Here is a 25,366-nt window from a genome sequence, read left to right as displayed (position 1 = left end):
GGGGAAAAAAACCTTCTGAAGAAACCAAAACTAAACTCTCAGCCAAAAACAAAGTCTCCAAATCTTATCTGAAATATACTGAGAGAATGGAACTGAAACCCTGCGAAAGCCTCTGGGGTATAATTTGTTTCTTAATTCTCAATGAAAGGAAGAATGGAAGATAGAGTCAAAGATTACTCATATTCACTTGTGTATTGTGTGAGTTTTTAAATCACTTAAAAGTCAAATTTATTTTTATGCAAATATTACATGCACATTAAGAATCAAATCTATACGGCGTATAACAGAAAAATATCAGTTCCTTGGCCAGCTTCACCCACCTAGGTACATTCACTTTTCCACTCTCTTAGCTGTTTGTTTGCTTTTCTGGTATTTGTCTGAATAATACCCATATTGTACTATTTTTTGATTCAGCTATTTCAGAGATTATTCACTGGCTTTTAATTGTGGTGAAGATTTCACTCCCCAACATTCCCATTTCATGGCCTATTCAGATGGTTAACAGTTCCAACCATAGGAGTTATTTCGGTATTACAAAATGGACTTCTGTGTTAGCTGGTACAGAGTTCCCTCCGTGTCCCCATCCCTGTCACCCTTGCTGCTCCAGTTCCTGCCCTGGGACACCCTGGACTTTCCCTGAAACCCAGCAGTTAAGGAGGAACCCTGAACCCAGCTCCAGTGCTTTGACCACTACCCGCCCTGACTGCTGAGTGCCCTTCCTCTACTGATTAATTCGTCTTTTCCAATATAACAGTTCCAGCTTTTTTTTTTTAAATTATTATATTCAGATTTAGGGTGTTCATTATTATGCCTATATAAACACTGGTCACTATAAAGCCGATTTGTAACTATGACTACCTTTCTTTACTTGTACAATTTTCTGCTTTTACTATAGTAATTGCCTGATTTCTTATTTGGTTTGTTTCTCCCAACATCTGAATGCCACAAAATATCTCCTTTATACAGTTTTCCAGGTGGTTAAAACTATCACTCATTTTGTCAGTTATATTTCCTCCTCCTGAAAATACTTCTTTTCAGATCCTGCGTATTCATAGTCCAACCTGGTCTGACTGGACTCCTCTCTGTTTGCTGACTAGCATCCTGTGGACTTGAGTTTGCTGCTCTCCCATCTTATAGCTGCTCTTTGCTAGATCCCACGGCTGTTGCTTTTTTGTTTACCGTGTGGAGTGGAGCACATCTACTAGGAGTGTCCCAAACAGCATGTTTTGGGGGTAAAATGTACATTTTTTAAAAAATTTTTTTAAAGACTTATTTATTTATTTATGACAGACATAGAGAGAGAGGCAGAGACACAGGAGGAGGGAGAAGCAGGCTCCATGCCGGGAGCCTGACGAGGGACTCGATCCCGGGTCTCCAGAATCGCACCCTGGGCCAAAGGCAGGCGCTAAACCGCTGAGCCACCCAGGGATCCCCAAATGTACATTTTTAAAGGCCGCACTTATTTAGATTTTGCGTGTCTGAGAATGACTTTAGGTTTACCTCTCACTTGGTTAATAGCTTGGCTGGATACGGATTCCTAGGCCGCAAATCATTTCTACTGAGAATTTCTAGGTTGTATTGCTCCAGAGACTTCTACATTAAAAATTACTGTTTAGGGGCTCCTGGGTGGCTCAATTGGTTAAGCATCTGCCTTCAGCTCAGGTCGTGATCCTGGAGTTCTGGGATAGAGCCCTGTGGCAGGCTCCCTGCTTCTCCCTGGCTCATGCTCTCACTGTCTCTCAAATAAAAAATAATAATAATAAAATAAATATTTTTTAATTACTGTTTAGTAATTTGATGCCATGCTAAATGCTCTTCATTTATGATCTTTCTTAGTGGAAGCTTTTAGAAACTTCTAACTTCTCAGTGATGTGCCCTGTTGGAAATGATTTTGTGGGTTTTTTTTTTAAGATTTTATTTATTTATTGAATTTATTATTGAATTGCTGGGTCACATGGTAACTGCATTATGTTTGATAATTGTGACTCCTTGGTTCTTTTCTGTACTTTCTGGAAAGGATACCAATCAGATATTGGACCCTCTGAATTTATTCTCTTTATTATCTTTTCTAATTGCTCTTACTCTTTTTGTTTTTACTTTTGGGAAAATTTCATATTATCTTCCAGCCTTCCTACTGAATTTCTTTCAACTTTTACACCTTTAATTTTCAAGAACTCTTTCTTGTTTTTCTTTTTAACAAATGGAATTATCTTCTGTTATCCTTGGGATAGTAATTATTCTGAAACTCATTTATCTGTAGGTTTTTGAGGTCCTGTTTTCTCTTTGGTTTTTGTGTGTTCATTTTCATTTATTCAGTTAACCAATATACACTGAGAAACTATCATATGCCAGGCACTTTTCCAGGTGCTTGGGATACATCAGAACAAAGATTTCTTCCTTTGTGGAACTCATAGTCTTTGTTCTCTGCATTTAATGGCCTCCCTCAAGGGGTGCCTGGGTGGCTCCGTCCATTCAGCATCTGACTCTTGGTTTCAGCTCAGATCATGATCTCAAGGTGGTGAGATTGAGCCCCATCTTGGGCTCCACACTCAGTGGGGAGTCTGCTTGAGATTCTATCCCTCTGGCTCTACCCCCACTTGAACACACTTTCTTTAAAACAAAAAAAATCATAAATAAATAAATGCCTCCCTCAAATGTCTGGTGAAATCTTGATTTGTGTTTATTTTTTTTAGATAAAACTTAAATGAAATAAAATATATAAATATGTAGCTACATAGTTTATATATACAGCCATGTGAGCAACATTCAGATCAAGATATAGAACATTTCCTTCACTCAAAAGACTTCCCAGTGCCCATCCACCCCCAATTAATTATCTCCCCCCTCTCCACGGATAATCACCATAGATTAGTTTTGCCTATTCTGATTTCATACACAGTATGCAATCTTTCGTACCTGGCTTCTTTTATTCGACATAATATCTCTAAGATTCATCCATGTTGTGTATTATCAGTAACTAATTTTTTAAAAATTCTTGGGTTAGGTTTCAATGTATGTAAATGCCACGATTTATTTTTTTGTTCTATTACTGATGGATATGTGCGTTAGCTTCCGGTTTTCTATTATGTCCACTTATTTTTTAGAGTGAAATACAAAAATGCTTCTGGAAGCTGTATGCAAGTGGGACTTAAACACTGAATGGCTCTGCAGTATAAGGTGATTGGACTGGCCTGCTGAAAATGTCGGTTGGGTTCTCCAAATATCACACTATTCACAGCTTTTTTCTTGAGTTGTTAAGTTTCTCTAAAGGATCATCTAAAATGTATAAGCCAAACAGCTGGTATTCTGAACTTCAAGTTTTACCATTCCAGTAGAGAATTTCATTCTGACCATTTGTTTATTCTGAGTTTCACCTTTACTCTCTAGGGCTCTTTATTTCCTACCCCCCCCCCCCCCCCCCCCGAAACAAGCTCCTCTGGCAGAGGCAATTACCTCTGGCAGAGGTGAGTGGAGGGGTGATGAATACAATCTCATTTTCAGGCTGTTCCATATGATCTCAGATTTTTGCAGTGCCCTCCATTTCTCAGTTGTCCAGAGATTCTGGGGGCAAATTGGCAAAATTCTCTTACCAATTCTCCCTCTGCGAACACTTAGATTTGATCTTCCTCCCATCTGCTAATTCATTGCTGTTTCCTCCATACACATTCCTTCTTCATATGCTATGGTCTGGGCAACAAACCTCCTGGTTTCATCATTAGATGACTGTGTTTCTCTCATTTTTACTATTTTGGGATAAATGCTACCCAAGGAAAAAAATGGATTCAACAGATTTCCCCTTCCTTTCCCCTCCTTTGTTGAAGTTGATGGCTCCTCATTGCCAATTCTAAAAAATACAAAGTTCTTAAGAGCTGACCCTACCTCTCTTCAAGTTCACCTACAACAAATCTTTTTAGATAAGACCTATATGTATAACCTTACCTGATGCTCCTCAGAAGGCCAAGCTCTCTCCCAACCACATGCATTGGAAAATTCTCTACATTGCCAGGAATCTTCCTGTTTTGCCTAAAATACTCAAAACTGCCGAAATGTCACATAATAGAAATACTCAAAGACTGCCATGACTTCTTCCCAAAATTTGCCACATTTACATTTATATAGCATTAACTGCCTTGCATGATCATTGTTTACATGATCATTCTCATTAGAATATGGGCTTCTTGAAGACAATGTTTATCCTAGGAGTGTTTTCTTTCATCAAACCAAGTAGTAATAATGCTTATAGAATGCTTACTATGTAAATTATGTGCAAAGTACTAGCCTAAGGACTTTATCACATTTACTTCACGTAATAACCCTATGATGTAGGTATTATCATCGTTCCCATGTTAGAATAGCAACTTGAGAGGTTAAGTAATAATATTAACTAATGATAATTAATAGATGATCTGGCTCTGAGACTATGCTCTGAACCTTTCTGACTTTTGAACTGAGCAGATACCTAACATGTATTTGCTGAATGGATGAATATGAAGAGAAAGAAGAAAAAAACATAGCCTTCAACAGAAGTCAAACAAATTCAGTCTTAGAGATAGCTGTATTTTGAAAAAAAAAAAAAAAAAAAGTTGGGATTTTACCGACTTTGTTCTTCATGCAGCCCAAGTCATAATGACCCAGAGAAGAAAGTCTAGGATAAGATTTCTATTGTCTACTGTTACAGACTGAATGGGTCCTCTCAAAATCCATAATTGAAGCCCTAACACCCTGTGTGGCTCTATTTGGAGATGGAGCCTCTAAACGAGTAATTAAGAGTAAATGAGGTCATATGGGTAGGACCATGATCCAATAGGATTAATGTCCTTATAAGAGATATCAGCACCATCCCTCTGCACAAAGGAAGAGACCTCATCAGAAACTGAATTTGTTAACAGTTTAGCCATGGACTTTAAGCCTCCAGAAATGTGAGAACTTACATCTTTGAAGCCATCCAGTCTAATATTTTGTTATAGCAACTCAAGCAGACTAATACAGTTTCCAATGGCTAATATTTAGAGAACAGATTTTCCTTCACTTCAGAAACCAGCTGCTTTAACAGTATTCTCTCTCTCTCAGAACTGGATTTGACCTCCTTGTGCTATACTTTTTTTGTTGAAAGCAAATTTTAAGGCTCCATCCAATCTCCAGTCTTTTTACCATAAGGAGGCCAACATTTGATTTTGGTTTTTCTTTTTTTTCTCATTAAACTTTTGTTTTAATGGGTCTTAAAATTCTGTGACAGATTTTCGGTCAAGTTGTTTCCATTAAAAAGTACTGATTTTAAAAACTAAGAACTTAAAACTGCCACACACACACACACAAAAACCAAATGGTCCACAAAACATTCTCCTTTCCTTCTGAAGGTTTTACAATGCATTGTTATCATTAACCAGTCTTTTACTATTAAACTTAAATGGCCAATTGACACAAACAGTTCTGAGACCGTTCTTCCACCACTGATTAAGACTGGGGTGGCAGGTATTGGGGATAATATTCATTTAACCTTCTGAGCTTTCTGGGTATACTTGGTGACTTTGCCAGCTCCAGCTGCCTTCTTGTCCACTGCTTTGATGATACTCACAGCAACTGTCTGTCTCATGTCACGAACAGCAAAACAGCCCAGAGGAGGATAGTCAGAGAAGCTCTCAACACACATAGGTTTGCCAGGAACCATATCAACAGTGGCAGCATCCCCAGATTTCAAGAACTTGGGACCATCTTCCAGCTTTTTTCCAGAACGACAATCTATCTTCTCCTTCAGCTCAGCAAACTTGCAAGCAATGTGAGCTGTGTGACAATCCAGCACAGGTGCATATCCAGCACTGATTTGGCCTGGATGGTTCAGGATAATCCCCTGAGCTGTGAAGCCAGCTGCTTCCATTGGTGGGTCATTTTTTGCTGTCACCAGCCACGTTGCCATGACGAACATCTTCGACAGATACGTTCTTGACATTGAAGCCCACATTGTCCCCAGGAAGAGCCTCACTCAAAGCTTCATGGTGCATTTCAACAGACTTTACTTCAGTTGTAACATTGACTGGAGCAAAGGTAACCACCATGCCAGGCTTAAGAACACCAGTCTCCACTCAGCCCACTGGGACAGGACCAGTACCACCAATTTTGTAGATGTCCTGGAGGGGCAGACACAAGGACTTATCAGTTGGACGAGTTGGTGGCCGAATGCAATCCAGAGCTTCAAGCAGTGTGGTTCCACTGGCATTCCCATCTTTACAGGTGACTTTCCAGCCCTTGAACCAAGGCATGTTAGCACTTGGCTCCAGCATGTTGTCACCATTCCAACCAGAAATTGGCACAAATGCTACTGCGTCAGGGTTGTAGCCAATTTTCTTAATGTAGGTGTTGACTTCCTTAACGATTTCCTTGTATCTCTTCTGGCTGTGGGGTGGTTCAGTGGAATCCATTTTGTTAACACCAATAATTAGTTGTTTTACTCTCGGTGTGTAAGCCAGAAGGGCATGCTCATGGGTCTGCCCATTCTTGGAGATACCTGCTTCAAATTCACCAACACCAGCAGCAACAATCAGGACAGCACAGTCAGCCGGAGATGCGCCTGGAATCATGTTTTTGATAAAGTCTGGGTCCTGGGGCATCAGTGATGGTCACATAATACTTGTTGGTCTCGAATTTCCACAGGGAGATATCAATGGTGATACCACGTTCACATTCAGCTTTCAGTTTATCCAAGACCCAGGCATACTTGAAGGAGCCTTTTCCCATCTCAGCAGCCTCCTTCTCAAATTTTCGATAGTTCTTTTGTCGATCCCACCACATTTGTAGATCAGATGGCCAGTAGTGGTAGACTTGCCCGAATCTATGTGTCCAATGACGATGATGTTGATGTGTCTTTTCCTTTCCCATTTTGGTTTAGGTTTAGCGGTGGTTTTCACGACACCTGTGTTCTGGCAGCAAGCCCGTTGCAAAAAATCTGATTTTGGTTTTTCTTCAACATTGCCTGCAACTATAGACTTTCTTACTTTTCATTATCTTAGTTAGCAATTCTTGGCTTATGCAGGAATTCAATTTCTCTTCCTAAAAATTTATACTTGGGGCACCTGGCTGGCTCAGATGGAGATGCATGTGACTCTTGATCTTGGGGTTGAGTCCAAGTCCCACATTGAGTGTGGAGATTACTAATATAATATATATGTATATATATGTATACACAACACACACACACACACACACACACACACACACACACACACACTTACCCAATAATTTTACTGCTATCAGGCCATGCTTATCCTAGTTAATAATGCTAATATACTGCCCTCCCCAGTAGTATTTCATTTGGAACTCTGCTCTGTGGAGTAAAACTGGGCTCTCGGGGATTTCAAGTTTCATTTGTCTGGGAACTTTAAAATAAAACTTTTATTTTAATTATAAAAATTTCCAAATAGGCACAAGAGTAGAAGGATGGATACATCACACAGATCCAACATTATTAAGATCTTTGCTACTTACTTAATCTATTCCTTTTCTCTCTTTGCTAACATATTTCAGAGCAAATCCAAGACATCAAGTCATTAAATTCTATGTATTTCAATATGTAGCTCTTAAAAAAGGAAGGCCTTTTTTTTTTTTTTTTTTTTATGATAGTCACAGAGAGAGAGAGAGAGAGGCAGAGACATAGGCAGAGGGAGAAGCAGGCTCCACGCACCGGGAGCCCGATGTGGGATTCGATCCCGGGTCTCCAGGATCGCGCCCTGGGCCAAAGGCAGGCGCCAAACCGCTGCGCCACCCAGGGATCCCAGGAAGACATTTTCTTATACAATGACAATGTAATTAATCGAGATTAATAATAATTGTTCTATTTACAGGCTACTGAAATGAAACAATTCATACAGAATTTTATACTCTAAAAAACATAGCAGTGTATTAGAATAACAATATTCTGTAGCTTCAAAACAATTTTAAAGGGAAATTTTAATGATGTTCTAAAATGCAGGATGCTTACCTACCATTCAACTAAAGCGGACTTCAAGACTAAAAAATACACAATATCAAGACTTCAGTCTTTGTACGTTATTTTAAATAAAAGCACACTACTATTACAAATACACAGATCTCAAATTGTAACATTAAAATACAGAGTGCAATAAAGTGGCTTTGCAAGTTTTCTTCACTGAAACAGACTTTCTGCCACATTTAGACAGTTATGATTGTTAAGACATAATAAACAAGAAAAGTATAATTTTCCAACATCATGATTAGCAAATTCCTCTGCAAATAAATGAAGTTATATTGTCATCCAAAGGAGAAAAGTTAGATGGCCCTGCCTCCACTGTATTAATGTGAGGAAGAGAGACAGTAAGAACTATAAGAAACTATGGTGAAATGTTAAAACTATAGGCGATAGAACTTTCTCAGCCTTCTACCAATAATATCTTTAAATAAATCTCCTTAAATGTAAAATAGTTCAGTATGACTATTTTTATATTTGTTCCACAATGACAGTTTATTTTTTAATCCAATATATATTGTTTAACTGCAATCATGTACAAAGAAATAATGAGAGATCCTGAAAAGAAACTATTCATCCCAAGTGTTTAAAAGTTGAAAGGCCTGTGGAAAACAAGAAACACTAGCTATATGCCAATTTTTATTTCTAAGAGAAAGTCTTATATAAATAAGTCATTTTCTTTGTTTTACAAAACAAAAGCAGAAAAATCCTAAAAATAATACCACAAATCCAAATTAGCTGAACTTGGAATAGCAGAGTCAAAGTCAGTCTTCATCATGTGCATGTCAATGTGATAAATCAAATTGCGTTGGAAAAAAAACTAAAACCTTATCTGCTGCTGGCTCCCACACAGAACTGATGATTACTTTTAGCACTTTTATAGAGACAACTGTGACACTGCTCTTTTTTTAAAGAAAGATATATACTAGAAATCCAACAGAATGTGCTACTTGTGATATTCCACAAAAGCTGTAAGGCAGCCAAGGGTTGATTACATTTAAGGGCAGTAAAGCTTGCACTCTCAATGCCTGCTGATGGGCTTTGTGTCAATATTTTAAAAATATACTTTTCATCTACTAAAGACGAAGTGATAAGGAAATAGAATTATTACATTATATCCCAGCGCAGCGCTACTATTTTTGTATAAAGGAATCGCTAGTTAAAGAGTTATTTATCTTTTTAAATGAAGTCCTTTCTAGGCATTAGGCTGTTGACAGTGCCGAATTTCAACTCTCAAGACAAACAAGAAGAGCTTATGTGTCAAGATTAATTCTCTTTGGCCGCAATGGATACCGTTTTCTCTGGGGGCAGTCTTCAGTTTGCCTTCTTTTCAGGACCACGTCAGTGGCTTTTCTGGTTGAAGTCTCTGTTGGTGTGGTTTCTATCTGTGTTATAAAGCTCTCAGGCTTAGTATCTGGTTTCTTATAACAGCCGGAAAAGACTTCTTGGTGGACTCTCTGGAGCTGGATAATAGGCTGCATCTTTAAAACTTGGGAAAATCCATCTCCTTGTTCAATTAATGCAGGTAAGGACTTAAACAAACAACAGTAATAACATTAATCTCAGGCTGGAACACAAACACACAGAGATAGAGACAACACTCTAGATTTTAATTTTTCAGGTCAAAGCTTTTCCTAAAATGTAATTATTTGGGTCATGGATATTCAGCTTTATCTTAAAATACTATTAGCTGAAGATTTTAACCAAAAATTAAAACTAAAAATATACATTCTATTCCTACAATGCCTGATAGTAAAATAAAACTTTGACCGCAGGAAGAAACAGAATTTCAGAGCCAAGGATTTAATGTCTGAAAATTCCATATTTTAGGATAGTAAGTATTTTAGAAATCTTGATCATCAAGAGCAAGAATCAGTACATTTTTCCTGTAAAGGGCCTTACATCTCTATCACAATCACTCAACTCTGCCACTATAATGTAAAGAAGCCACAGAAAATAAGTAAATGAATGGCGATAACTGTGTTCCAGTGAAGTGTTATTTACAAAGACTAAGTAGCAAGCTGGGTTTTTGCTTGCCCACCACAGTTTTCCAACTCTTGATAAAGAACATGCTATGAGTACCAGAAGAAAATCATGGAATCAATACAAACCACAGAAGAATGTTATAGGGCAGCCCAGGTGGCTCAGCGGTTTAGCGCCGCCTTCAGCCCAGGGCCTGATCCTGGAGACCCGGGATTGAGTCCCACATCGGGCTCCCTGCATGGGGCCTACTTCTCCCTCTGCCTCTGTCTCTACCTCTCTCTCTCCTCTCTGTGTTTCTCATGAATAAATAAATAAAATCTTAAAAAAAAAAAAAAAAGAATGTTATAGAAAATTATCAGAACGTGGAAGACTCAGAGGAACTTTAAAATAATTTCCATACACTAGAAATCCAAATGTTTTCCTATGTGCATAAAATAACTGGCAAGAATATAAACAATTTTATTATAATAATATTAGGACTCCAAGTTGGATATGCAGCATAATATAGCAGTTAAGAACATAGGCTCCAGGGGAGCCTGGGTGGCTCAGTCAGTTGGACATCTGCCTTGGGCTCAGGTTATGATTCCATATCGGGCTCCCTACTCAGCAAGGAGTATGCTTCTCCCTTGCCCTCTGCTCCCCCATTTTTCTCATGTGCGTGCTCTCTCTCTCTCTCTCTCAAATAAACAAATAAAATGTTTAAGAAAAAAAAAAAAAAGGAATATAGGGTCTGGGCCAAACATCCAAGGTTTAAGTCCTGACTTATCTGGGCAATCTATAGCCTCTCTGTGCCTCTGTTTCTCAACTATAAAATAGGGAAATTAGCAGTATCTATCTCATAGGATTAATGCAAGCATTAAATAAGGTAATATATGTAAAGCAGTTAGATAATATATGACCCATAAATGCTCGCTAAATGTTAGGTGGTATTATTATCCAGAATTTTTTGATAGACTGCTACCTCTCAGAATTCAAAAGTATAATCAATCGTCAAAGAAGCCAGATATAAAACTGGCACATACTGGTGCCTACTAAATGTTATTCTCAATGTTACTGTCACTTTAATAAATTCATTAAAGATCTACTTAAAAGACTACTGAGAATTCCTGTTACAATAGACTAAAATACATATGGATATTGAAAGCAAATACTTAGCTACATTTTGTTCATTTTATAACTTTTTAGCAGAAGCTTCTACCTTCATGGCTTCACTGATCTCCTTAGCTATTGTTTCTCCTCTGTATTTCAAAGTTTCCACACGAGAGGCTGCAAAGAAACCACCACATAGTATTTTAAGTTTTTATCTAATAACAAGTCATAAAAGACACAGACATTATTTTGACAAAAATCTGTTAGGACGATCCATTTTAGCTCAATCTTTCTTAGAATACTTTGTAATCTATTAAAATAAGTATCCTACTAAATTTATTTAAATAAAAAGACTGTGAAAATGTTAGAACAATAGAGTTAAACTAACAGTTTATAAGATGATAGGCAACAAGAGTTATATAAGAAGTAGTCTTAGCATTGTGTGCCACTAAAAGCATAATGTTTGTTCTATACATGATCTACCACTATGTTTAACATCTTTAAGTTAAAATAAATATAGGGCGATCCCTGGGTGGCTCAGCGGTTTAGCGCCGCCTTCAGCCCAGAGTGTGATCCTGGAGTCCCAGGATCGGGTCCCGCGTCGGGCTCCCCGCATGGAAGCCTGTGTCTGTGTCTCTGCCTCTCTCTCTCTGTCTCTCATAAATAAATAAATAAATAAATAAATAAATAAATAAATAAATAAAAGTATTTGATTTTTATATTATTCTGAATTTTACAGAAGTAAAACAAATTTGAATTTGGAATATATAATCACACTGCATCTAGGATACCTAGATGGGATTTCTGGGGGAAAAAATCTGGATTAGACTGTCAGTAATATTAATTTTTCTTTCCTTTCTTCCTTGATGCTTTTCTGACTCCTAATACATTTTATTTCCTTCCAATCTTTGTTATAAATGTTCACAGCTACTTCACAACAGAACTGTATATTCAATGATATAAAGAGATAAAAATCCTACTAAAACTCCAAGGAAAACTGGGTAAGAAAAGTCATTCCATTTTGGAATCATCTACAATTTAGTTTTTAGAAGAGTAGTTCTCACTAGAAATTACTTCAAGTCTAAGGAAATACATAACTATATTCGGAGAGCTACCTTACCGGCTTCAAGAAAGTGGCAAATAAGCCAAACAAAAAATTTCTTTCATAACTGCTATTTTTCTTTTCTAACTTTCCCTAGGTCAAAAAAGTGGGAACACATTTAGAAAAAAGGGAAATGGATAGCAAAAGTAACTGCGAGAAAAAAGGTACGCAAGAAAGAAAAAAGTAAAGGCAACAGGGTATGGCCTCAGAAAAAAGGTTCTTAACCATTTTTGCTACCAGATTTCTTTGGCAATTTGATGAAGCCTACAGACACCTTCTAAGAATAGTTCTAAATGTACTAGTTTTTAGATTGAGGTATAATTTACATACAGTGAAATGCAGACCTCAAGTTTAACATTCAGTCACCCGTGATAATATACATACCATGCATGGGACACTTCCACCACTCTAGAAAGTTCTCTGATACCCTTTCCCCAATCAACTTTCTCTAGAAGAAGCAACCATTCATCTGATTTCTATCATTAGGACACTGCTTTTGCTTTCTCTGGAATTTCAGAATATTTTATTTACTTTTTTTTTTCAGAATATTTTAAAATAAAATTTAAAAATACAATGATTACAAAGTTATAGATGGGTAAACACATGTGCTTTATTAATGGTTTAAATAACGAGATCAAGTGGCAGGTCTAATTACCATAATATGAAAATAACGAGCATAAATAATATTGTGAAGTACATGCAAAAACTAATATTGAAAATATCTATGGCAGGACGCTTGGGTGGCTCAGTGGTTTGGTGACTGCCTTTGGCCCAGGGCGTGGTCCTGGAGTCCCAGGGTCGAGTCCCGCATCAAGCTCCCTGCATGGAGCCTGCTTCTCCCTCTGCTTATGTCTCTGCCTCTCTCTGTGTCCCTCATGAATAAATAAATAAAATCTTAAAAAAAGAAAATATCTATGGCTTTTAATAGCAAAAAAGTTACAAGTACTGCTAATGCTACCACTATGACCTACATTCAATATTGAAGGAAATGTTTCAGTGTGAGGTTAGTAAAAATAATATAAGTTTTTCTATCCAAATTCATAATCCTTTATTCTAAGGACCCTTGCCTTGGAATAATATGCTAATTTCAATTATTTTTAAGATTTAGGGAGATCTCCCCAAAGTACTTAGGCAATTATTAAATTTCCTTCTGAATATTGGCAAATACGTAAGTGATCCATCTCTTGGTATTCTTGTGGCAATCTGGCTCCTGGCCAGGCCCACACTTATGCTCTCTCCCTCAAATTTACACACCTGTGTGGGAGTTGCCCATTCTTCCAACATTAATTATGTATTTTCTGTCGATTAGGCCCAGCACTAGGGGCTCAGTAAGGAAAAATGGTCTCGGACCCCAAAGAACTTTCAGCTTAGAGAGAGAGACACATAGAAAAAACAGAAACAAACCAGTACTTATTGAAAGCTCAAACTTTTTCTGTGCAGCCTCATGTTTCCATGATCCCTGCCATGAATTCTACCCTCTGCCTGAACTGAGCATTCCTCTGCTACAGACTGCCACTGAGTCCTGAACAATTCTGGAAGAACACCTGGAAGATTCATTGCAATGATTAGAACAGTTTCTCAACCGTATCAGACCCAACTTCCCCCTTTAGAACATATTTTGTAAAGTTCCCCTTACTATTCTAAAAAAAAAACCTCATAGATATTTCTGTACATATAAATAAAAATACAAAGGAAAAAACATAATAAAATACTATTTAATGTTTAATATGCTCATATCCAACCATATCAGAAAACACAATGAAGTACTCAAATAACTGCACCTATATCCTGAGTATATATGAATTTAAGAAAATTTATATTAGAAGTCATTCCACATAGAAAACAAAAGATCAGATAAACAGAAATAGAAAAATTAATGTTTTATGAGAACTAACAGGCTATATTATTTGAATATGATAAGAAGGAAATAATGAAGTATAGATAACCTACTGAGTGAGTCAAAGTACAGGCTGTTGAAATGGTGAAAATTAGAAAGTGCAGTATTTCTACAAATAAGATGGTCTTACTAAAAATGTCATATCAAAATAATTCCCTACATTATAATATGGGAAGGTGTATGACTAAATTCTACTCTGAAATTCCACCATAATGCAGACTACATTTAATATATACATTTACTTAAAAAGACTTCAGCAATAATACTATCAAAAGGCAATAAGGAACACAGGATAGACTAGACCAAACAAAACAAGAATATGACAAACTACAGAGAAGATATGTGGTTGATCTCTATGGATAGATTTTGAATAAGAATAAACACAAGTGACCCAAAATTATAATCAGAATTTTAAAGCTTTTTTAATATTAAAATCTTAATATTCACTTAATTTATCATTATATAAAAATAAAATTTTTTAGTATTTACTGTGGCAATAATAGGAAGTATTTTATTTTTTATTTTTTTAAAAGATTTTATTTATTTATTCATGACAGACACACACAGAGAGAGAGAGAGAGGCAGAGACACAGGCAGAGGGAGAAGCAGGCTCCATGCAGGGAGCCCGACGTGGGACCTGATCCCGGGTCTCCAGGATCAGGCCCTGGGCTGAAGGCGGTGCTAAACTGCTAAGCCACCGGGGCTGCCCAATAGGAAGTATTTTAAAAACACTTCTTGGGTGCCTGGATGGCTCAGTTGGTTTTTAGCTCAGGTCATGATCCTGTTGTGAGATTGAGGCTCACATTGGGCTCCACACTGGGCATGAAGCCTGCTTAAAATTCTCTTTCCCTCTCCCTTTGCTCCCTATCCCTGCTTGCATCCCCATGTGCACGCTCTCTAAAAAAAAGAAAAAAAATTATTTCTATTAATTTAAAAAAAATGAAATTCCTACATTTTGTTTCCATTAACTTAGTAATATTTGGTTCTAGTCCTTTTTAAAAGGACTCTCAAATCTTCTGTAACATATTTCCTACTAGCTTTGTTGCTTTTATAATAACCACATACTGTACCAAAATCCTTTTCAGTTAAAAATGCTGTTGGAAAAAAAAAAATGTTGGAAATGCTAAGTAATTCACGGTCCTTTGAAAATAAGGAGTATGAAAGTTGTAATTGAACCTAAGACATTTCATAAACTGATAAAATGTAGCTCTGGTTACAAAGATTTGTTTCTTTTTAGTTTTATTTACCTTTCCTGAACATGTTGACTAACAGAGAAAGAATATTTGAAGAGATGGGGTGGGGCGGGGCGCCTATGAGAATCCACTTTCTGCTCAGATCCTGATCCCAGGGTCCTGGGATCAAGTCCCATATCAAGCTCCCTGCAGGGAGCTTGCTTCTCCCTCTGCCTATGTCTCTGCCTCTCTGTGTGTGTGTCTCCTGAATAAATAAAATCTTAAAAAAAAAAAAAGACAAGAATATTTGAAGAGATATGATAATGTATGTGAGAACAGTAGTTACCTCTGATGGCTGGGGAGTACTAACCAGAAAGAAAGGTAAGGAAACTGCTTTGGGTAGTTTGGGAAACATTACACAGTACAGACTGTCCATGAAGTCAGGAAGCAGGATAAATATGTGTTAGTTACATTTTCAGATAATATGCCTAATACCTTTTTCTTTAAACTCAATGACCTTTTCAGGTAAAATACTTCTAAATTTAAGACAATGGGTCCAATTGTTAACACATAATAAATACACTACTTTCCTTGTTTCTAGACTTCTTGGATACTTCCAATTGTACTTATTGTATACACGAAAACATAATAGGCAAATTATTTGAAAATATACTGTTTACAAATAAGTTTGTCCGATGTTTCCCAACCGTGCAGAGGCAGCATATCTAGATCAAGGTGCAGTTACATGTGTTAATATGTACATGTGTGTATGAATTCATCAAGCTATGCACTGTGTACCTCAATATGTACACACAGCCACACAATAATGAACAGAATCTTTATTAACGTTTACTCTAGAAAACTATCTTACTTTAATTTATAGGATATGGGAATTTATATTCTTCATTGTTACTGCATAACTTACAAAATAATTTGTCCTCCACAGGATTCTTAATTTTTGTATAAATATTTACTATTCTTAAAACAAACAAACAAACAAAAAAAAACAAACAAACCTGTCTATAAACCCACACTGATAGACAACAATAGTGGTTATCTGGTGCACAAGCAATGACAATGTAAAAGTGCCAAGAGCAGTTTACGTGTAAAATGGAGTTAGGTCCTAAGTTTGGATAATCATGAAAAGATTTTCACACATGAATTTCTGGTGGAATACTCTAAAGTTGTGCAGGATATAAGACCTTTAGTGTTCCTGGCTCCTAAATACAAAATGTCAGCTATAGCCTCTCCATTACTGTGGTAATCAAAAGCTCCCCCCACTTTTTCAGAGGGGCCGCTAGGGGGCAGTACTGCCTCCAATGAGACCCACGATGTTCTCTTTTATAACTTCCTCGGGAACAAGAAAGAACCTCATTCTCTTAATGGTGGACACCCTAGTTTTGAACACAGTGCTTGACATGTTGAGCAGGTGCTCAACACGTATGATGGAACAATACTTTGACAAGAGTGTGCTGTGGAGGCACAAAGGAGGGTGAGGTCAATCCAACAGGGGAATTAAAAGAAGAGTAGAAGCTTCACAGGTGTTATAAGAGAGTTTCCATAAAAGAGGATCTGGTAGTTGGATGGCTGGGGTGAGTGGGAATAGGAGGTGGGTGGTAGAGGATGTGCTATACCAAAACAAGGGAATAAATCAAGAAAGAAGAAAACACAGGAACCAGGAAACATGATTCAAAACAGAAGTACAGGAAATTCCTAGGATGATGAGGACAGGAACAGATGGGACAAAAAGCCTTGCAGCAGGCCTAGAAAGCAACCAGTCTAGATTAGAAGAGGAAGATAAAAGGCTCCTAGAAGAATATTGACAAGAAAAAGGAAAAGGTTTTAAAATGGATTTGATGGATAACCTTACGTGTTTACCACACTGAGAGGAATTTTACAGTTCTATTGAAGAGTTTGGGAAAGGTTTAGTAATAGAAACAACAGCAAACAAAATACACAGAAAAGTAAAGCAATTATCATTCCAAAGAAGGATGGGAAGCTGTTCACGAAAAATAGACTCATAGTAACGATTACCTGACTCATACTGAAGAATATTTATACAGTCATAACAATATAAAGACTAAATACAACCGATTTGACAAAAATGAGAGATTAAAAGTGAAGCTGATGAATGCAGTTTATTCTTGGAGAAACTTGGCTATGAAAACAGGAGTATAGAGAAGAGAAACAAAATGGCATGGTAGCTGTCTCTACTTAATCCCCCGACAGCCCACTCCTATAGTAGTATGGGCTGGTATCCCCTGCCAATCAATCTTGTATAATAACCATTAGCAACCCTGTGAGGTAAGCAGGTTTCATCAGCCTCCTTTGGTAGATAAGAAAACAGAAGCTGTGAGAACTGAGAAATGATTAGAATAGAATTAGAACCCACATTTCCTAGAATTCAAAGCATATGCTCTTTTACATTCTAGATGTAACTTTCCAAAGTACCCCTTTGTCCAGAATTATACTATATTTATATACTATACTCATAACAAATGGTCAAAGTTAGCTCCAACATAATAAAAACATATTATGTCTGATAAAAAACTGAAAATAGAACAATTCTAGAGTTAACTCTGTTTTAACTATTAACATTACAGTACCCCCCCTTTTTTTTTTAAGTGAATTAAATTCCTTTCATTGAAAACTAAGGAACAGGGCAGCCTGGGTGGCTCAGCAGATTAGCACCACCTTCGGCCCAGATGTGATCCTGGAGTCCCAGGATCAAGTCCCACGTCAGGTTCCCTACATGGAGCCTGCCTCTCCCTCTGCCTGTGTCTCTGCCTCTCTCTGTGTGTGTCTCTCATGAATAAATAAATAAAATCTTAAAAAAAAGAAAAAGAAAAGAAAACTAAGGAACATTAATAATTTTAGAAATAAAACCAAGCACACAAAGATTTTAAAAAGCACTAAAGGGGGGGGGGGCAAACACACAATTAAAAATGATCACTAAATATGTGACTATGTTGCCTATAAATGCATCAAAGAAAGCATTTTCCAATGTTAATATCTGCTTAGAAAATTTCATATAAACTTTCACTCCCTCACTCAAGATTATTTTAAGTGGATTTTTCACTTAAATTAAGAGCATATAAAAAAAATTAAGAGCATATAGATACTCCTAATATACAAACATTTGACTGAAGAATGTATCATATGCAGATGGCTGGTCCCTCCCATGTAGGAAACTACAGATGGGCTTCCTCCAGAAGCGTTCCCAATTGCTTTCTCTTCATAGCCTTCATAGGAACATCTTTGTGACTCCACTATCCTCACACTATTCCCTACAATTCCTATTTAAGCATCTATAGAGGAACTCATGTGCATCTGAAATGTGATTTTCCTAATATTTTTCAACATAAATGTGCAGTATTTCAGCTACATTATAGGGAAAAAAATAGGTCTTTAAAGGGTAACCTAAAACGTACCCATTTATGATACCACTTGCAAATTTTTTCAGAGTGAAAATGCATTTCAAATTCCAAAGCTAAGACTGAATAAGAATTTTTGAAACATAACCATTTGTACGTGAGTAACTACCTGAAAATATTCTGACAGTGCCTTAAGCAAGTTGGCATGATTAGGAAAGAAGAGGAACTGTTTCTAAGTCGTCTTCTTGTAGGGTCAGCAAAAGAACTGGAAGTGTATCAAGTCTAATGTAGAGAAACTTAAAATAGCTCCTTGTCATCACTACATGTTTAGTGAAGGACAGGGGAAAAAAGGGGGTCTCTTCAATTAACTTCAAAGAACTTTTTAAAAAAGAATATAGAAGCAATTATTAGTTTTACTATTAAGATCACAAAAGGTTATAACTGACAAATGAAAACTCATCTTACTGGGAGACAACTAATCATCAGAAGATTGCTGCAAGGATATTAAAAAAAAAAAAACAACTTTGCTCTTAAAAATGTGGAAGTAGCACCCCTGAGGACATTGCCTTCCCTAGTCGCTTGCTTTCTAAAACATAGGGAAATGAAAAAGTGGAAATGAAAGATTGGGTAATCAACCTAGTTTTGCTTTCAGGTCATTGTACTGACTAAACTCGGAAACGTGAACTTCTAAAAGCCTGCACGAATGTAGACATTCAGCAAAAAAGCATTAACTGAGGGTTTCCTTTCTATTCCCAGTGTAACTTATGTGCATGAACGAGCAAACAAGCATGCATTACATAGGATGTCCGGCTTATCCTGGTCGCTAAGTGATAACTAAAGGCATGAAAAAGAATTGAAAAGTAGCACCCCTGGTGAAAATGAAACAACAAACTAAGCAGTAATTTATAACTAGAAAGTAAGTAACCCTTTTGCTACAACTTAAAACAGAGCTATTGAACACACCTGTTAGGTTGCCGATATATAATCCTCTATAACCATGCCCACCTGTGCCTCACCAGCATCCTCTGTATGGAAGAGTTGTATTTCTCTTAAGGTGCCATATATTTTCAAATTCCTAGCCTGTGTTTGCTGGCCTTGGCCAAGTCTCTTAACACTATCCTGTAATGTTTTTTCCCTCTATTCCCTCCACTATAGCCTCAGTGGCCTTTTATTCCATAAATACTCAAGCTCACTCTTGACTTAGGAAACTTATTCTAGCCTCTTCCCTAACTGAAAAGCTCTTCCTCTTGATTGTTCCCCAGAAAGTGTTTTTCATCACCTAAATACATCGTCCTACCACTAACTATTTACTTTTATATTTGTTTATAATTTTCTTCTCCCACTAGAACATAAGCTCCATAGAGCAGAGACTTTGTGTTGCTCAGCATGATATCCTCTACGGTGAGAACAGTTCTGGCATACAGTAGACATCTGATAAATATGTTGAGTGCGTGGATGAATTGTCACTCAATATTTATTGAGTATGGTGCTATATGCTGGTCACATATAATGCAAATGCAAAATAAAAAAGCTCATGGAGCTTTCAGTTCTGTGAGATCATAAACAAGGAAATACACAAATATATTGTAAGAAGTGCTTTAAAGAAATAAACAATTATTATTATAGAGTACTGGGGAGAAGCTATTGTCATTAAGGTGGTTAAGGAAGATCTCTCTGAGGATGTAGCTTTAAATGAGAAAGAAAAATTGAGAAGATGACAACTTTAGAAGCACCAGGGAAAAGCACTTTCAAAGAACTGAAAGGTGGACCATAGGGCTATGGCAAAAAGGAAAGTGCCTAAAATGAATTTGACGAGGTAGGTAGGGGCCAGATCATGTAAGGGAATGTTAAGAAGTTCGAAATGTATTACAAGTATTTTTTAATTGGAAGATTTTAGGATTTTTAAGCAGAGGAATGAAAGCTGATTTGTGTTTTTAAGACTATTGCAGATTTCTGGTCAAGTTGGGTCTTGGAAATTCACAAAATTCCCCCACCTTTGTCCAAAAAAAACATTATTGGATAAATATAGAAAATTAGAAAGATGTCTCAAAGCATATACAAAATAAACATTTCTATGGATCATAAAACAGTAGAAAAGAAAAAGCTGTAAGTCAGGCCAAAGTTGCAGATCCACCAGTAAGCATGAATTTGCTTCCTATAACATAAAAGAGGCCCAGTACTCCAGAGGAGCAGGAAAGAGTCTGCTTCACTCTATTCTTCAAGGGCTAAGAAGAGCTTTCCTACCTGGAAAAGGAGGCTGAAAAGGACCTGCCATTAACTATGGCCAAAAGCTGAGGCATACTTTATTTATTTTTTTTAATTTATTTTTTATTGGTGTTCAATTTACTAACATACAGAATAACCCCCAGTGCCCGTCACCCATTCACTCCCACCCCCTGCCCTCCTCCCCTTCTACCACCCCTAGTTCATTTCCCAGAGTTAGCAGTCTTTACATTCTGTCTCCCTTTCTGATATTTCCCACACATTTCTTCTCCCTTCCCTTATATTCCCTTTCACTATTTTTTATATTCCCCAAATGAATGAGAACATATAATGTTTGTCCTTCTCCGACTGACTTACTTCACTCAGCATAACACCCTCCAGTTCCATCCACGTTGAAGCAAATGGTGGGTATTTGTCATTTCTAATAGCTGAGTAATATTCCATTGTATACATAAACCACATCTTCTTTATCCATTCATCTTTCGTTGGACACCGAGGCTCCTTCCACAGTTTGGCTATTGTGGCCATTGCTGCTATAAACATCGGGGTGCAGGTGTCCCGGTGTTTCACTGCATCTGTATCTTTGGGGTAAATCCCCAACAGTGCAATTGCTGGGTCGTAGGGCAGGTCTATTTTTAACTGTTTGAGGAACCTCCACACAGTTTTCCAGAGTGGCTGCACCAGTTCACATTCCCACCAACAGTGTAAGAGGGTTCCCTTTTCTCCGCATCCCCTCCAACACTTGTTGTTTCCTGCCTTGTTAATTTGCCCCATTCTCACCAGTGTGAGGTGGCATCTCATTGTGGTTTTGATTTGTATTTCCCTGATGGCAAGTGATGCAGAGCATTTTCTCATATGCATGTTGGCCATGTCTATGTCTTTGAGGCATACTTTAGAAGTGATGGGAGCCAGATAATGCCTCAAAACCTGGGCCTAGACTAAGCTGCCTGCTGACTTAGTGACTAGATCCACAAACTCCTATGATACAGTGGAACAGAAGCCCCATGCTGCCAATTTAAGATCGGCTCTTTGTTGAGACTATTCAGGGGCCAGATGAAAGACAACCACAAAACTGCTAGACAGGAAGAGGAGGAAACAATGACAAGAAAATAAGCACATAAATAATCTTAGTGAAGGAGAATTTGCAAATCAAAATTCCAAAATATATGAAGGGGCACCTGGATGCCTCAGATGTCTAAGCATCTGCCTTCAGCTCAGGTCATGATCTCTGGGTCCTGAGATCAAGCCCCTGGTCAGGTTCCTAGCTGAACGAGGTGTCTGCTTCTCCCTCTCCCTCTCCCCCCTGCCCATGCTCTGTCTCTCTCTCTCTCTCTCTCAAGTGAATAAATAAAATCTTTAAAAAACAGAAAAACGAAACACATGAAGAAATCACAACCATGAATGACTGCCAATATAATACAAGTAAGGTGAGAAACTTACTGTAGATGGCATAAAAAATAGAGCAATCTAAAAATAATTTTTAAAGTTTAGGATCCTCTCATAGCTGAAGGATATCATAATAGACATTACAAAAAAATAAATTATCAAGTAAGAACAAGAATTATAATATAAAAATAGAAGAAATGATAAAGAAGCAAAGTTGAAAGATTAAGTTAAAGATTTTCTAATATGTTGGCAAATCAAACTTCAATAAAAACAAATGAAAAAAAAAAAAAAAAAAAAAAAGGAGGGCAGCCCCAGTAGCTCAGCGGTTTAGCGCTGCCTGCAGCCTGGGGCGTGATCCTGGAGACGCAGGATCGAGTCCCATACTGGGCTCCCTGCATGGAGCCCGGTTCTCCCTCTGCCTGTGTCTCTGCCTCTCTCTCTCTCTCTCTCTGTGCGTGTGTCTCTATGAATAAATAAATAAAGTCTTAAAAAAAAAAAAAAAAAAAGGAGGGATGCCTGGGTGGCTCAGCAGCTGAGTGCCTGCCTTCAGCTTAGGGGGTAATCCTGGAGTCCCAGGATCGAGTCCCACATCAGGCTCCCTGCATGTAGCCTGCTTCTCTCTCTACCTGTGTCTCTGCCTCTCTCTCTCTGTGTCTCTCATGAATAAACAAATAAATAATCCTAAAAAGAAAAAAAAGATTTTCTAGAAGATGGGAGTCCTCTGATTGAAGGTATACTTGGCCTTGTAAGTGGAAGATGGGAGGGAAAAGGATGCAAGCCAAACAAAAAATCCGACCCCCTAATGTATATGATCTATTAAAATAAAATTGCGTATGTACCAAGCGCAAAGAAATTACCATAATATGCAGAATTGAACTACTGTTACACTGCTGAGTAAAAAAGTCACGGAATGTATCATGTAATACTTTTTTTTTTTTTTTATGTAATACTTATATAAAAAAATAACTCAAAACCCCATGTGCCTCTCTGCTCACTTACAAATACACTGATAAATCAGCATATCAAACTGTCAAAGTAATGATCTATTTGAAGGTGTGTGGGATCAGGGAGACGGGAGGATTTTCATTTACTACTATATATACATCATTGATTAGTTAAGATTTCACAGTAAATTGAGATTTACTATGAGCACAAAAACTGTAAAAACATAACAATTGGGCAGCCCAAGTGGCTCAGCGGTTTAGTGCTGCCTTCAGCCCAGGGCATGATCTTGGAGACCCGGGATCGAGTCCCAAGTCGGGCTCCCTGCATGAAGCCTGCTTCTCCCTCTGCCTGTGTCTCTGCCTCTCTCTCTGCATCTCTCTGTGTCTCTCATGAATAAATAAATAAAATCTTAAAAAAATAATAACAATTTAAAATACAAATACAGATCTATATGGCAGCTGAACTGGGAGGATTTCCACCATATACTTACGTTAAAAGAGTAAGCTGCAAATAATTTGAATACATGAATCAATTTTCATAAGATAAATGACCTGCAAATGTCCAGCATATTCCTATATGACACATAAGTAGAGAAAAATGGGTAAATGGTTTTAAGAGTGGTTAATGATTGGGTATCTGAAGGTTAAGATTGGATATCTACAGGTGTAGTGAATGCAAGGGAGAGAGGAAGCCAAAAACAAAAAGTAAAAAATGGAATACTATCCTTATTTCTTTTTAAAATGTATATGATCAACTTATATAAAATTACATATTTACTTCATAAATACTTCTTGAGTGTACAATGTCAGATAATGATCTTAGAGAACTAGATAGGGGATACAGAAATACAAAACAAAGTCCTTGCTCAGGGGTAGTTTATAACACAGTGTGTGTGTGTGGGGTGAAGACGATAAAATAAACAGAAATTATATTCAGTTAAGTGGTGAAAAAACAAAAGCAGATTAAGGGGACAGAGTATGACCAAGGGGGTCAGGAGGGAATGTGACACCAGTTGTCAGGAAAGGCCTCTCTGATAAGGTAACACTCTGAACAGAGAGCTGTGAAGTGAGTCAGGCAGATGGTTTCAGATAGGAACCAGGGAACAGCAAGAATAAAAGCCACAGGGCCAGAGTGTGTTTGGTTTATCCTTGGGGAAACATAAGAATGCTAGCGTGGTTGCAACACAATATTAAAGCAAGATGAGAATGATGAGACCAAGGTCAGTAATGAAATCAATGAAGCAGCCAGGGACCAGGTCAGAGAGGATCTTGTAAACCAAGGGAAGTAGGAAACATTTCAAGAGTTCCTCAAAAAGCTAAACTAGAGTTGGGGCGCCTAGGTGGCTCAGTCGGTTAGGTGACCCATTCTTGATTTCTGCTGAGGTCATGATCACAAGGTCATGAGACTGAGCCCCATTTCGAGCCTCAAGCCAGGCTCTGTGCTCCGTGCGGAATCTGCTTGACATTCTCTCTCTCCCCCTCTCCCTCTGTTCCTACCACTGCTTTCATGTACATTCTCACTAAATAAAATCTAAAAAAAAAAAAAAAAAAAGCCTAGAGTTACCATATAATCCAGCAATCCCATTCCTAGTTACATATACTTAAGAGAATTGAAAACATAAAAAAAAAAAAAAAGAGAATTGAAAACATATGTCCAAAAAAAAAAAAAAAAAAGAAAAGAAAACATATGTCCACACAAAACTTGTACATAAATGTTCAGAGTAGCATTATTCATAATAGTCAGAAGTGGAAACAACCAAAAAATGTCTCTACCCTCGGGGTGCCTGACTGGCTTGGTCAGTAAAACATACAACTCTTGATCTCTGGGTCATGAGTTCAAGCCCCACTCTGGACATAGAGCTTACTTTAAAAAAAAAAAAAAAGTCTCTACACTGATGAATGGATAAATAAAAAGTATATATATAAAAGGGAATATTTATTCAGCAATGAAAAGCAATGAAGTAGTGATACATGCTACAACACGGATGGACCTCAAAAACACTATGCTAATTGAAAGAAGCTATTCTGGGGCAGCCCCGGTGGCGCAGTGGTTTAGCACCACCTGCAGCCCAGGGCGTGATCCTGGAGACCCTGAATCGAGTCCCACCTCAGGCTCTCTGCATGGAGCCTGCTTCTCCCTCTGCCTGTGTCTCTGCCTCTCATTCTCTCTCTGTGTATCTATGAATAAATAAATAAAATCTTTAAGAAAAAAAAAGAA

At 37.5% G+C, this 25,366-nt stretch overlaps 1 protein-coding gene across 3 annotated transcripts in view; it reads right to left on the bottom strand.

The window, feature by feature from the left end:
- Positions 1 to 3,136: 3,136 nt before the first annotated feature.
- The window catches only part of NSL1 (NSL1 component of MIS12 kinetochore complex), a 41,794-nt gene continuing 19,564 nt past the window's right edge, over positions 3,137 to 25,366 (bottom strand). For all 3 annotated transcript variants that reach the window (XM_077902166.1, XM_077902167.1, XM_077902168.1), the window contains 2 exons: positions 11,160 to 11,227; positions 3,137 to 9,510 (listed from right to left, as the gene is read on the bottom strand). In XM_077902166.1, coding sequence (XP_077758292.1) covers positions 9,232 to 9,510; positions 11,160 to 11,227 — 347 coding nt within the window. In that variant the 3' untranslated portion in view covers positions 3,137 to 9,231. The remainder of the gene's footprint in view (positions 9,511 to 11,159; positions 11,228 to 25,366) is intronic.

Source organism: Canis aureus, chromosome 6 (assembly GCF_053574225.1).
Source record: "Canis aureus isolate CA01 chromosome 6, VMU_Caureus_v.1.0, whole genome shotgun sequence".
NCBI lineage: Eukaryota > Metazoa > Chordata > Mammalia > Carnivora > Canidae > Canis > Canis aureus.
The sequence above is the reverse complement of the archived record's forward strand: the minus strand, read 5'-3'. Positions and strand labels throughout refer to the sequence as shown.